Source organism: Vigna angularis, chromosome 10 (genome assembly GCF_016808095.1).
Source record: "Vigna angularis cultivar LongXiaoDou No.4 chromosome 10, ASM1680809v1, whole genome shotgun sequence".
Classification (NCBI taxonomy): domain Eukaryota; kingdom Viridiplantae; phylum Streptophyta; class Magnoliopsida; order Fabales; family Fabaceae; genus Vigna; species Vigna angularis.
In genome coordinates, this window is record NC_068979.1 from 26,360,506 (window position 1) to 26,376,043 (window position 15,538).

Sequence of the window (15,538 nt, forward strand, 5' to 3'; positions counted from 1 at the left end):
TGAAAGATTCAAAAAGAAATTAAGAAAATGAGTGAAAGTCAGAAAAAACCCATTTTCTGAAAGATTCAAAAAGAAATTAAAAAAATGAGTGAAAGTCAGAAAAAACCCACGGCAAATTCTCCACAACCTAACGCCAACAGAAACGCCTCCCAAACACGATCGCTGATCCCACGACAGTGGTGGAACACGATCACGCTGATCCCACGACAGATCCCACGACAGTGGTGGAAACCACCGAACTTCTGTCCACGATGCATCTCAACAAGCCGCTGTGTTCTGCGGTGAACAGCTCCATGAAGCACCGATCGCCGCCCTTGTGTTCTTTCTCCGGGGAGCCTCCGCCAAGAAGCTTAACCAGGAGGACCTGCGGCTTCTCTTCCGTCCCCATTCCGCCCAACCTCAACTCCCCGTCCTCCGCGGCTGCGTTTCCAACCCTTCTCCGAAGAGAGGGTCCCGGCTGCCACTTCTGCAGTTGGGCGGCAGGAGGAGTGTCTCATTCCGCAGCTTCGCCGAGTTTGAACTCTAAGAATATTGCCGCCCCTGAATCAGTGGTAGGGAGGGTTGGGAAATAATATTTTATTATTTTAGGGTTTGGAATAACTTTTCTTTAATTTTTGATTGTAGAAACTAAAAAAGATAAAGAAAGGATTGAAAGAGACTAGACAACGGATGAGATTATGAAGGATGTCGAGGAAGAAGATATTAGGGAAAAAGAAATGGGGACGGACCGCAACGGGAGAGGTCATCCTGGCTTTTTGGCGGAGGGCTCTTCGAGAAAGAACACAAGGGCGGCGATCGGCCCTATCGCGCTTCATAGGGCTGTTCATTGCAGACGACGGCTTGTTGAGATGTATCGTGGACAGGAGTTCGGTGGTCTCTATCCGCACCCAATTTTGTTCGGGTAAGTAAATCAATAAAAATAAAAGGTTTAATGTCTCGGTAGGTCCCTATTTTTGGCGTGAATTTCAAATAGGTCCTTTTTTTTTCGGCGTCTCAATTGGGTCCTTTTTTGTCTAAAATTGCAGCAATTAGGGGTCTGCCGTCAAATTCAACAAACAGCCGTTTAAATTTAGCCTAGGTGGTATGGTGAGTGTATTCATTATCTGACGTGGCATTTAAAACGAATTTTGTATTAAAAATTTGGCCTACGTGGTATGGTGAGTCTGTGAGAGAGATGAGTTTGAATTGTGGCGGCGTTGTGGTGAGGTTTGGTTTGTGGGTGGCGGCGCTGTCCATTGCCGGCTACATAGTGGGTCCTCCTCTCTACTGGCACCTCGTCGAACTCCTCAACCATTCTTCTTCTTCTTCTTGCACTCCCTGCGTCTGTGATTGTTCTTCCCAACCCATCATTTCCATTCCCCAATGTATATATACTTTCCCTCTAGTTCAATTCCACCCCTTTTACCTTTTTCCTTTTCTGCCTTCAATATCTTACTAATTTCTTCTTTCTTCAAAATAACTTCTTTCTTCTTCTTCTTTTTTCTTTGTTTCGTTATTACTGCTACTTCTGGATTGAAATCTGTTCTGGGTCTCTCAAGTTGCATCAAGTAATCATACGGGGACTTATTAAGCGGCATAAACAATATTCAATAGGCTTGCCCTAGCTTAATTAGGCTGTAACTTTCCTTAATTAAATATTAGTCTCTTGTATACTGATACTGTGAAAGTAATTTTTTTTAATTAATTACCAGGGTCCCCTTTTGCTTGGTTACATGTGGTTGTCACATAGCATTCACCATGAAACTCGCAATAAAACAAGAGTATCATGGCTTAGCCTATTTGTATTCTAAATTAAGAGAAATACTAACCTAAGCCCAATAGCCTTGAAACATTTCTACAGCTTTTAGTTATTAACAGAAGGATTTATGGAGACATATTTAGATAAATTTCTTCATAGATATTAAAGTTAGTTTTACAATAAGGTAAAATTGATTTATACATAAATTAGTTTATAGAAATTATTCTGTATTAGCTTTCTTAGAAAATGATTTTTGAAGTGTACATAAATTCGTTCTAACTTGTAGAAAAAATTTATTTTATTTTTGTCTAATTCTTTTAGAATTACTCAAACAAGTCCTGTATTATAAAATGCATTGAACCAAAGTTTGTTTGTTCCACGGTCGGATTATGTAGATTTGTCATTAAGACGGAGAGAGTATGAAAGGGCAGACTTGTTATATGGCTTATGTGGAATTTGCCAATAAGCAATTATATTATTGCCTTTTTTTGTCAAAAATAAATTTACATAACATGGACATAAGTCTATCGAGAGAGATAAGAATATCACCAATCATTTTATCAAAGTTGCCAAAAAATAATGTTGAGCTTCAGGGGAATTTGGGGGAATATCTCAAATCAATATATCAAGCACTATGCACTTTATGTCACGTGTCCATGCAAACCTTAGTTTTAACGAGCTTCGTCATACTTTTACTTCAGATTAAAAGATAAAAAGATATATGACAGTGGTATGAAAGAGTAGCATAATCTTGCATTTAAACTCTTGGATAAAAAGATATCATTATCAGCACGTGTGTGCATAGATTAAGTAGAATCTCCAAGTGGAAATAAAAATTTAGCCTTGAGTTCACTTAGACTTTTGAAGGGCAGTGATGGAACTGCTATCGCCAGTGATGGAATCATACCTGCGAAACAGGTGAGCCACAAGCAAGGCCGCAGTGAGGGCGACAACGTCCTTGCCGGCGCAATGTTTATTGGACAGAGTGGGTGACCCACTTTGAGGCCCATTGGACCAGTACAAGTAGTCCAGCAATTGGGCCCCTTTTTCCTTCGTGAACCGGTCCGGCTTAAAGAGGTCCGGTTCGTCGAAGATGAGAGAGTCTCTCATTACGAGCTCCTGGAAGCCGCATAGCAACTCCCCCTTCTTCACGTCGTAAACGGAGTCGTGAGAAGTCAAACGGAAGTCCTTCCGAGCGCGACCGAACTGCAGCGGAACTGGAGGGTTCATACGCAGCGTTTCGTAGATAATGAATACACTCACCATACCACGTAGGCCAAATTTTTAATACAAATTTTGTTTTAAATGCCACGTCAGATAATGAATACACTCACCATACCACGTAGGCCAAATTTAAACGGCCGTTTGTTGAATTTGACGGCAGACTCCTAATTGCTGCAATTTTACACAAAAAAGGACCCAATTGAGACCCCGAAAAGAAAAAAGGACCTATTTGAGATTCACGCCAAAAATAGGGACCTACCGAGACATTAAACCAAAATAAAAAAAAATAAAAAAATAATAATTAATGGTGAGTAAAAAGGAATAAAATAATAACTTTAATATCAAACCTAATATTTTTGAAATATTAGTTTAATATGATAATAATTTGAATTAATATTACCCTAATAATTATAGGGAAATAATTAAAATAGTATATTAATATAATTTGTTTTAAAAAGGAAAATATGATTTTCTGACAAATGATAATCAATGTTTTGAATACTATTTAATTTGTTTTTTGGTAATGATCATTTCTTTCCCTATTTTGTTTTGTTGTCAATTTCCATAATATTATAATGGGTGTATATTCGCACTCAGTCATAGAGAAGAAAAAAAAAAGAGAAACACTATATGAAATAATGGAGATAGAAAAGGTATGAGAGTATAGAGAAAATAAATTATCACGCTAGAGGAATTCTGCCAACAGAAACTACCTAGGAAGAATTAGGGAGTATTGAAAGCTGAAAAGGTACGTCATCTTCACACCTTTTTTTTTTATCTTTTTGTTGCAATTTGAAGGTTTTTTTCTAAAGGTTTTTTATACACAAATGACGTTCTTTTAAAAATCATGATTTTTTCCCCGTTTTTAAAAATAAAAAATACATAAATAACTACGTGATCCCTGATTGTCCATTATAGATGGATGTACGTAGGACCAAGCTCAATTCTTGTCGGGTTCGTAAAACAAAAAATATTTTTTTGTCTCTTAATAGTTTCTTTATATTATTTTTTTTAGGGAAAACTAAATATTTTAAAAAAAAACCACGTCAACCTTTTTTACATTTAATTAAAGGTATTGTCTTTGGGCAGGCGCGATAGGGTGCTAACACCTTTCTTATGCGTAACCGAATCCCGAACCTAAAAATCTACTTTTCGCAGACCATGTCTTATTTTTTTTGGTTTTCCATAGTTTTTCCATAATAAATTATGGTGGCGACTCCACTGGGGACATTTGAGAATCAGGCCTTCTTAATTAAATGTGCAAAATTGATGTGGTTTTTCTTTATTTTATTTAATTTCATTTTTTTTTCCTTATTTATATATGTTTGTCTTTATTTATTTTTGTAATTTATTTATATTCTTTTCTATTATTATTATTATTGTGCATATCATGAGTGAGACCCTATACCCGGGTCTGAGTGCAACATAGAATTAGAGGGGTTGCGTAGCGGTGTCAAGTCTGGACTACTTCCAGTTTGGCTATCATGAGAATTCCATCCAGTGTCTGTTCTCTTCACATGTAATTTCACACCTAGTTGCATCTCAACTATTGTGAAAAATGCTGTGAAGAGGACCATAGCTCTAGTGACCTTGATTTTAGTTTTAGGAAGTTTTTCTTGTGAGATTGCATACACAATGCTTAGACCTTAAGACATTGGGCCTACATTAAAAAGCATAAAAAAACATGTTGTCTTTTAATTATTTTTTGGCATGAACATCTTCATAAATCATATGCGTTAGCAACATTTTCATCTTTTTTTTTCCTTCATTTTCTTTATATATAACAATAAATGTGTCATATTTTTATTTAAATAAAAAAAAACAAGAACAAAAGGATCATGCTTTAATGAATAAATTAATAAAGAAAAATAAACATTTTTTAGTCAAATGAATTTATAAAACATTCATTTTTTTTGAAGCATTTATTAATCCATCTCCTTCATCAACTCCACACTCTCCACCAGAATTACTGCATTTCTCACACTCCCCGTTATCTCCCTCCCAATTCAACTCAAAACCATTCTGTAACGCATCAATTATTGTTTTTTCAAGCACAAGTGAAGCGTTGGTTTCAAATATTGGAATCACCACAACCGTGCAACTCCCCATGTAGAAGGTACAGGTAGGGGAGTGTAGTAGACATTTTTATCAGCACCACAACTTTGAGTAAGTAGATCCGTCTGTGGTAAAGAGGGAGGTGAATTGGAAGGGCAGCGTGACGTTACTAAGATCATTGTATTGGTGATCATATTGAAAGTGAGCGTTATCAAAGGAGCTGTTCTGTTATTGTCTGTGTTGTATTATGCCAATCAAGAATACGGTACTTGGCATCGTTGATGGTTATCATGGGGACTTGTTTTTCACACGTGAGCTTCTCTTTACCGCAATAACTATCTCTGTTTTCTTCGGAGAAGGTACCTGAGATCCAGCTTGGTATCTCCGCATGTAAAAGCGTTACTATAGTTGGTGTATCGAGCATCATTCTCACAAAGATAGATCGGAGCAATGGTTAAGATGAGCAACAGAACGAAGATGAAAGAAGGGTGAAGAGTTAGCTTAGATTTCATTGTTGGAGGTTGAGAAAAGATGTGGGAGGAACTTGAAATGTGTTATTCTTTTGGAGGTTGAGAAAAGTTTTGTTGGACAACTATTTTCATAAAGTATTAGAATAGTAAACAACATAATTAAGAAAATTACGAAACCTATAAAACATTCATGTAAATAAAAAACAAAAATATTAGACAACAAGCGCATAAAAAGTAAAATTATAAGCTAAATAAGTTATCCAAACACAACCTTAAGACTTTCTTCGGGAAACAAAATTGATCACATTGCTAGTACGCAGTTTTCTAACTATCCAATTATTCACCAGTTATAAATGTATAGCATATTATGGATTGTCTAACACAAGTCCATAAGAAAAGTTGGAATTAAATAATCTTGTTAGAGTTCATTCTAAATCATTCTTCAAGATATTTTCAATATCATTAGTTCATTTTAGGTATCTTAGAATCATTTTTTTTTCATATTTCAATGTCACTTTTCATATTAACCTAAAGAAAGAGTGAAAAAAAGAAAAGATAGATTGTGGGATCCATCTCCAAATATAATATATTTTAATGTGATCAAGAAAGAGAAATAAAAACATCATGATATTATACAATTACTTCACTGTCCTTGTTTATTTGATAGAAAACAAGTAATTATTTTACAAAATGTATGAAAGTAATTACCTGATTTATAATGCGTTTTCTTTAATAAGTGATAGATATTTAAATATTTTTTAATATTTAATTAATATTCATTCTTAACGTAAGTTTACTTCCGTATTTTTTAAATATACCAATTTTCATATTTTCATTTTATCACATGAACGATTCCTAAACTTGTAACTATTTTTATTTATTTCTTACTTTCTGTCTACAACCACAATTTTCATTGGAGAATATATTTCTTTTTTTTTCTTTTTATTATCCAAACCTAATTTACGTCAAGAGAGAAAGACATTGATACGAAGTGAATGTTAACTAAAGAAATATCAAATAAATATTTACTTTTTTAAAAGATATATGTATATTATTATTCATTCACGACATAATAATAGTTTTAGCTTTTATTTCCATGTGAGAGCAAATGGTTGAAACATCACCACCTTAAAAATCATTAGCTAGAATATCATAATGGTAATATATAGAATTATATTATACAAAAACTAATACATGACTATAAAAACAAACTCAACTAAGACCTTATTTGTAAATTAGATAGGGTACAAATAAGTCCATTAATATGCTAATATTTGGGGATGGAGTTTTCAATCCTGTGCAAATTGAGGCAGGTTGATTCATTTTTTTAACTAAAAATTAAAATAAAAAATAAAATTTTAGTATATTTCTTTAAATATATAAATATATAATAATATTGTAACTTATAATAGAATAATATAATATGTAAATATAATAATTATTTTATTTTATTCAAAATAATAAACTTAAAAAATATTTATAAAATTAGATGTATTTAGAAAATATTTATATAATTAAATATGTTTTCAATATTTATACATAAATATAAATATATATAACAAAATTTTAAAAAATATAAGTTAGTCCATTAACTTGTTGATCCATCTTTTATAAGTAAAGGTCAAAATTTTCAATCCATTTTAATATGGAAATGTCTTTTTTAACAACTCTTTTTTAACAATTTTTTGACAACACTGAGGTGGTGGCTTATGATGGGTTAGTTTCAAATATTTTTCTGAAAACAAATTCAAACAGACCAATAAAATAATGACATGTGGCCCATTGTCAAAAAATTGTTAAAATTTGTTGTTAAAATATCAGGATCCTTTTAATATAATGGACTAACATGACCCACTCATTTTTTGACAGATTGACAAGTCAAAATAGTTCAATTTTCAACATTTTCTTTACTAAAAATATAAGTTTATATGTATAATTTGTTACCCCTAGTTTTTTAACATTACTAAAGGCCTCTCAAATATTTAATTTGTATAAGTATATCCACTTCTTGAATGACTATCATTTTCATATCCACCACTTCCATAACTCTCATTCCAAGATCTTTCACCAGAATGATGGTCATCATCACCGCCATAACCACTACCAGAACAACCTTTGTCACCATATCTACTACCAGAACGACCTCCATCACCTTCATATCCACCACTGGAACGTTCTTTTTCACTAGATATTCCATCACCACTATAGCCACCACCAGAGTGACCATAATCACTACTAGAACGACCTCCATTACCATAACCACTACTCGAACGACCTCCACCACTTGAAATACCATCACCAGTGCTCAAATGACTTCCACCATTGGAAATTCCATTGCCACCGTAACCACTGCTCGGACGACCTCCACCACTTGAAATTCCATCACCACTGCTCAAATGACCTCCACCACTAGAAAATCCATCACCACCATAACCACCACTAGTACGATTTCCCCCAGAAATTCCATCACTACCATACCTACTTTCAGAACGACCTCCACCACTAGAAATTTCATCACCATAACCACTGTTAGAACGACCTCCACCACTAGAAATTCTATCACCACCATAACCACTGTTTGAATAACCTCCACCACTAGAAATTCCATTACCATAACCACTGTTAGAACGACCTCCACCACTAGAAATTCCATCACCTCCGTAACCACTAGCGGAAAGACCTCCTCCACTAGAAATTCCGTCCCCGCCATATCCACCACTAGAATAACCATTACCACCATAACCTAAACCAGAACGATCTCCACTAGAACGACCTGCATCATCATACGCACTAGCAGACTTATAGTCATGGCTACTCGAACGTCCACTTCCTCCATATTCACTTTCTGATTTACCAATTTTCCCATAACCACTGCTAGTGCGGTTATCATTATCAAGCTTGCTACTAGAATGGGTGGTGGTGGTGGACTTGTTCCATGCAGTAGTTGAGTCATTAAGGTGGAGAAAATCATCAACCTTGTCACCAACTGCATTTGCAATGTTACCCGCAGCATTTGAAATAGCAGATTGTGTTGCATTCTTCGCAGAAGATAACAAGTCCATGGGAGAATGTTGTTGATCTTGACCCTTAGAAGAGGAGTTGTGACTTCTGGAATCCATTGTTGCAAGAATGAATTAATGTTTATAAACTTCGTGATTTGTATTGGTTAGATTGTATGAAGTGAAAGATGGGTATTTGTAAGAGAAAGGGAAAAGTGTGTCCATGGAAAGATCTTACAGAAGCTATGGTTGAGGTGTTGGAGTTGGATCATGTGCGTTTCTCCATCTCCACCGGAACTTTTGACCTTATCTACACCAACACTTCTCTATGTTCTCAACGTATTCTTCGATCTTTCTTTTTCTGCATTTTTCTATTCAAAATTTCTTAAATAAAAAGCGCCAAAGAAAATGAATAAATATAAAAAAATATTTCATTATTCAAACATATGTTAATATAGTATAAAATTAATAAATAAAAATAGATAAATATACTACATGTGTTTAAATTTATTTTCTTAATTTTGATTCTTGTAAAATAGAAACTACTGAAAATTTTCTGCCAATTTTTTAATTAATGGCATCACGTGCATACAGGTAAGTGCCTTTACATGCTATTTTATAAGTCAGGGATATAATATATTTTGATCCATCACTACTTTATAAGGATTTTTCTTTCAAAAATTATAAAACCTTGAAGATTAAAATTAAAGGTAACTGTCTTATAGAAATCTTTTAAATGAAGTACTTTTTTAAATAAGAATTGAAATTATGATTAGTCACTAGATTAGCTCTTCCAATTACATATACAACTGCTTAATTAAAATAATAATTCTGTTAACACTTGTTGTAAGACCCATGAAAAATATTTACTTTAATAATAATAATTTTATTACTAGTAGTAATAAATTTCTTTGTGAATGGAAAATATATAAGTTTATAAAATGTGGAAAGATTAATAAGAAATTTTGGTAACTTAATTTGTAAGACCCATGAAAAAAAATATTTATAATAGTAAATTTTAGCATTTTATTATTAATAATAATTTTAATGGATAGAAAAATGTAGATTTTTGGATATAAAATTATAGTAATTCTAGAGGGAGAGCTTCAAATTTTTGATAACTTATTTAGGATTTTTTTTAAGAAAAGTGAATAGTAAATAGTAAATAGTAAATAGTGAATAGTTAAAAAAAATATTAAAATAAATTGTGGAAGAAAACACTCCACGTAGAATTAATGATTCAGAGATAAGAATGGTGAATAAAAAATAATTTTTGAATAGTAAAAATGAATAATAAAAGTGAATAGTAAAAATGAATAGTAAATTTTTTTGGCTATAAATAGCCAAGGGGGGAGGCTGAAGATTTACACCAAAATTCTAGTGAAATTGTGAGAGAAGAGAGTTGGAGGAAATTCTAGTTGAAGAGAGGAAATTCTGGAAATTTCCGGAGAACGGTTTGAGAAGAGGAAACTAAGTCTGGAATAGAGGTAAGGGGAGCTAACTTTGAGTATTTCCTTTTGTATTATCTTGAGTCTTGAATATGCTATATTTTGCTTTTGTCTGATCTTAAATCTTGAATATGGAGTATTTTGTTTCTGTATGATCTTGAATTTAAATGAGAGTATGCTTTTGTGTTGATATCCAAGTGTGATAGTTGTAAAATGTGATGTTGATTATGTTATGCCATTTGTATGTTATTAGTTGTTTATTTTTGTATTTTGGAAGGATTAGAAATTGTCTAACCGGCTCTGCCAGATTCAATTTCTTGTTTCCCCAAACATTTTATTGTTTTCCTTATTTATTTTTATTGTATTTTGGAAGGATTAGAAATTGTCTAACCGGCTCTGCCAGATTCAATTTCTTGTTTCCCCAAACTTTTTATTTCTTTCCTTACTTATTTTTATTACATTTTTGGAAGGATTAGAAGTTGTCTAACCGGCTCTGCCAGATTCAACTTCTTGTTTCCCCAAACTATTTATTGCTTTACTTATTTATTTTATTGCATTTTTGGAAGGATTAGAAGTTGTCTAACCGGCTCTGCCAGATTCAACTTCTTATTTCCCCAGACATGTATTGTTCTTGTTATTTAATTATATTGTATTTTTGGATGGATTAGAAGTTGTCTAACCGGCTCTGCCAGATTCAACTTCTTGTTTCCCCATAAATTTTTATATTAAGATTATTTTTATGATTGTCAATTATTGTATTCTTATATGACCATTTACAGTAATATTTTATTATTGTTAATTGTTTATAATTATCTTGTACGAATTCTATTATGAATGTTTATTGTGATGATTGATATGAAATTATGCATTTGAAATATAGTATGAGTCTCGGGGAGAGACTCTAAATTGGCATGGTATTAGTGTATATGTTGATGTTGAGGGTCCTGTTGTTGGTGGTGATCCTAAAACTCTAATAATTTTCCAGTCTCAATTAGAGAAGGATGTGTTATGTGGTGAGAGTAGTAGGAGGTCCTAGTCTATGTTTATAGACATTAATGGATTAACCTTGTGGGGGATATGATATATTCTATTTGGCCAAAAATTTTGTTGTTGAAATCACCACAAGTGCATGACCACCCGAGACTTCCATCAACATTATATCCGGATAATAGAGTCTAGTATGATAATTGCATCTTACAAGAATTTATGGTGAATGTATTATGTATATTAATAGTGTCATGCTTTTCTTTGAATTGTGCATGGTAGCTCACCCTTACTTGTTTGTTTGTGCCGGTAAAATCTTATTTTTGTGATGATCGTATAATGTTTTTGTTATACGGGAGCAGATGAGGGAACGACATCTGAACCAATTCAAGTGAAGGAGGAAGCAGCAGAAAAATGAAGAGAATTTTAAGAAGAAAAAAAAATTTATTAAGAGTGTTTTTATTTATGTGAAAAAAAAAATATAATGTATTTTCAGTGTGAACCATTTTACTCATAAATGGATTATTGTAACAATGTACAATGTTTATATTATTAATGAGATAATTGGTGTGTGAGATGTTTTATATTTTGGGGTGTTACACTTGTGGTTTGATTTGGTTATACTTTTATTTTTAAAATACATCTAATTCTACATTAAATATATACCGGATCCCGGTTTGAGAATAGAAAAAAAAATCTAATTTAAATAAATTTATTTTTGTAATTTGGTATAAATTGGTTTTCCAATTTTTGTGTAATACTTATTAATATATATATATATATATATATATATATATATATATATATATATATATATATATCATGTACTTGAGATGAATCTCGACCTATGTAATAGTTTACGTATATGGCTAAGACGATCACAATTCATACTTATCTTCAATCATCTTAAACAATCATCCATACATGACTTAAGTGTCGAAATGTCGTTTTATAGGTATACTCCCTTTCAACTTAGGACGAAACCTAGATTTAAAGACATATCAACTAGGAAGTCGAAGAGTAAGATAAAATAAGCTTCTTATGAAGTCTTTGTAGTGTGCTTTTAGCATTGCAAGAACATTATATATGTGTGTGGGTAGGTATGGATGGGTGAGTGTGGGTGTGTATGTGTATGTCTGTGAGTGTGTATGTATGTGTGGGTTTGTGTGTGTGTGAGGAGGAGGGTGTGTGTGTGTGAGGAGGAGGGTGTGTATGTGTGTGTGTGTGTGTGTATGCATGTGTATGCACGAGTGTGTCCGTGTGTGTATGTGTGGATGGGTGGATGTGTGTATGTGAACGCGCACACGTGCGAGTCTGCGTGGGTGCAAAGCATGCACATGTGTGTCTAATTTTATCTTTTTTAGACATCATCCCATGTGTGTGTCTAATTTTATCTTTTTGAGACATCATCTCACCTTGCTCAAGTGATGAATAGTATTATTTAAAATGGTCTATAAGTTATGTATACATGTGACAACTTTTTTTTATCCACAAAGTAACTAAAATAAAATAAGGTATAATAGGTATTTATAATTTTAGAACAAATATATGACAAATGTAACACCCTAATTTTCACTTACTAAAATCTATAATTAACACAAATTACATAGTTAAAATAAAAAAATATTCCTCTCTTATTTGAAATCTAAAAAAAAAATAAGAAGTTTGTTTTACAAACATAGATTTTATTAAAAAGGAAAAACCTAATAGAAAAAGATTGTTCCAAAATAAAACTATGTCCACTAAAACCACGATACATCTCCTAATTGTTGTTCATATCCATCTACATTTGTTTTACCATTTGTTTGCGTATAAAAATACGAACATCACAATCACACACAAACAAATAGGGGTGAACTAACATATAAACAATCAACCTTATAATTACAATTTACAACTAAACAATATAAAAATCAAATCATGTCCCTTAACCAACATTCTAATTCGACCTCTGATCATAGTCATGAGTGTATATTTATGTCCTTATTTAGCCTTTAATATTAGATTCTTAATTGGTTTTTGTGTTTTCATAGATTGTTTTAATTAGAATTTGTTATTATTGAGTTTATTGAGCATGAGATACAAAAACATGTTAAAAATAATTTTTTTGTTGCATAAATATTCTTTAGATATTTTGAAGTGCTTTAGTACAACTAAGTTAAATTCATGGAGGTGTGAAAATAAATTTATTAAAGATTCATGACACCTTAAAGATAAATTCAAGAATAAAAAATGATCAAAATCATGAAAAAAGTAAATCCAAGCATTGAATGAAAAAGTAAAAAAAAAAAATTAAAAAGTGAAGAAGTTTAGCTAAACCAAAAGAGGGAATAATCAACCAAAATTGAACCTTGCAATTTTCTCTATTCCTTTTTTGAACCTTTGATAATTGATAAATCTTTATGATAGAAAATAATTTAGGACAAGTATATCTTTAGATTTTTTATTGATATTTTTAAATAATTATCTTATTTAAGTATATCAGTAAATATAAAAAATAATATTTGCCATTTTAATGTGGCAAAATCTTCTTAAATATTTTTAAATTTTCATAACAACCAAATATATCTTGAAAATATTGGATTTATATAGCATTGAAGGATATTATATTATCAAAAAGAAGATTACATCAACAAAAAAATCCAAAACAAAGCTCAATCAAATTTCTATATAAAGAAACTTAGAAAAAACACGTCAAAAAGAGCTTAGGAACCTTTTTGGAACCTAATTTTTCTTCTCTGCCATCTTTCATGTTTTTTTGCTTTATTCTCTTCTACGTAGAATTGATTCTGTTATAATTTCTTAAGATATTATAATAAAATAAATAAATTTTTTCATTTTTATTTTTGTTGTGATTTATTTTATTGTATAAATATATTTGTTTATTATGAATAGTTATTTGAGGTTAAAAGATTAATTATTTAAAAATAAAATTGAAAAACATTTACACACATTAAAAGAGTAAATTTCTATTATTACTCTTTATATATATATATATATATATATATATATATAGTTTATTTAGAATTTTTTATGAATTATTTCTTTTAATATAAAATATTAACTCATCATAAGATTAAAACGCATATAAATATTTACAAATCCATGTGTTTCTATAACTTTTAGTCTATTTCGATGTTGATCATTCTTATTTGTATCATTATCTCGTCTCGTGTAACACACAATTATAGCATATAAAGTAATAATATAAGCTAGCATATTTTTATAAAACATAATCATTTCTAATAATTAACTTTTTGAGAACCAATGTCCTCTCACATATTCAACAACCATATAAGAATCATTAATAAAATAGTAATTACTACTAACAACATATATTCTACTCCCGGTTTGAATTAACTTCGTATATTTTCTAAACTTTCTCTCTTTACTATGCACTAATACAAGATAATTTAGTCAAAAAAAAATGTTTGGATGAGTTTTTAATACAATAAATTTTCACTTTTAATATTAGATTTAATTAATTATTTGATCCTTGTTTTCATTCAAAAATGTTAAGTTGGTCTTATAATATTTTTTTAATATCAATTTGATCTTTTTTGTAAAAATTGATTTAATTTGGTCCTAATTTGTAAAAAATTAATACAATTTAGTCTTTTTCATTAAATTTTTTAAAACAAATTAAAGATTTTGCATCAAAATTGAAGATGATAATAAGAATGATTTGTTTTGTTAATGTAATTATAATAATCCATATGAATGTTGATGAAAAATCATTGATCTACATCAAATTTTCATAAATCAAGACCAAATTACTTTGATTCTCACAAATTAAAATCAAATTAAGACTTACAAGACTGGAGGGTCAATTTAACATTTTTGAACGAAAATATAAACTAAATAACTAATTAAACTTTAATATTATCAATGAAAAGTTATAACTTTGAACCTTTTTATGGTAATGAATTATACTAATGGAGAGTTGGACACGAAACTTAAATTAATTACCTAAAAAAAGTAAAAAATAAAAATTGGTTTTATTTTTCTATATTTAAATTAAACCTAATTATAGTCTTTTATTAACTATTGTTAGTTTGGATTTTTTTTCTAAAGGTCAAATTTTCTCAAATATTACAAACTCATAATTTTTCATCCAAATACTCTAGAGTCATATAACATAAATCGTTAAAATCTTAAAGACATTAAAATCTTAACCACAATATGAATCATAAATATCTTTGAAATTATTTATTCACATGGATAAAAGGACTTTCTAAAATCACAATTCATTACCAACCATGACGAGTTCTAAAATTTCTAAATGTCACAATGACAACATCTTCTGTGTTTGTGTTTGTTTCCAAACGTAAGCTACGTCACAAGCTGTCAAAAGTGTGGACATCTCTCTCATGCTGTTGATACAATGACAACATAATGTGAGACCATGTCAGCGATATCATCCATTATGAAACCCCTCAAACATATTCATACAAAACAACAAATTTAGCTCATTACCTTAGATTAATTACCATGATTTCATAACTAATTATATTATTATATGTAAATTATTAACTTTAGCATTAAACAGTTTTAGCAGCATACTTGATGTTATTTAATTAGCAGAGTGCAGAAAAATCTCCACACAAACATAAAAAGTTA

The 15,538-nt window shown here is 30.9% G+C and overlaps 3 protein-coding genes across 4 annotated transcripts; 1 reads left to right on the forward strand and 2 right to left on the reverse strand.

Moving 5' to 3' along the window:
• LOC108335395 (uncharacterized) lies at positions 1-1,414 on the forward strand. Of its 2 annotated transcripts, XR_001832735.2 has the most exons (3): positions 1-551; positions 625-901; positions 1,026-1,414. XR_001832735.2 is itself a non-coding variant. In XM_052869934.1 (2 exons), the coding sequence occupies exons 1-2, from the start codon at positions 252-254 to the stop codon at positions 679-681; spliced, it is 357 nt and encodes a 118-aa protein (XP_052725894.1). In that variant the 5' UTR covers positions 1-251; the 3' UTR covers positions 682-1,414. The 2 variants fall into 2 exon arrangements, 1 of the variants encoding a protein (XP_052725894.1); XM_052869934.1 differs by having other exon boundaries at positions 625-1,414.
• A 1,173-nt stretch (positions 1,415-2,587) lies between these two features.
• LOC108334935 (probable inactive linolenate hydroperoxide lyase) lies at positions 2,588-3,004 on the reverse strand. The gene has a single exon (XM_017570855.1). It carries the CDS (start codon positions 3,002-3,004, stop codon positions 2,588-2,590), a length of 417 nt encoding a protein of 138 aa, XP_017426344.1.
• Positions 3,005-7,469: 4,465 nt separating this feature from the next.
• On the reverse strand, positions 7,470-8,606 carry LOC108334937 (glycine-rich cell wall structural protein 1.0). The gene has a single exon (XM_017570857.1). It carries the CDS (start codon positions 8,604-8,606, stop codon positions 7,470-7,472), a length of 1,137 nt encoding a protein of 378 aa, XP_017426346.1.
• Positions 8,607-15,538: the final 6,932 nt, after the last annotated feature.

What these genes read in the sequence shown, in the direction of transcription:
- LOC108335395 (XM_052869934.1), top strand. Translation starts at nt 252, where the DNA reads ATGCATCTCAACAAGCCGCTGTGTTCTGCGGTGAACAGCTCCATGAAG. An exon ending in TTGCCGCCCCTGAATCAGTG is followed by an intron (nt 552 to 624) that starts GTAGGGAGGGTT and finishes TTTTGATTGTAG; the next exon opens with AAACTAAAAAAGATAAAGAA.
- LOC108334935 (XM_017570855.1), bottom strand. Translation starts at nt 3,004, where the DNA reads ATGGTGAGTGTATTCATTATCTACGAAACGCTGCGTATGAACCCTCCA.
- LOC108334937 (XM_017570857.1), bottom strand. Translation starts at nt 8,606, where the DNA reads ATGGATTCCAGAAGTCACAACTCCTCTTCTAAGGGTCAAGATCAACAA.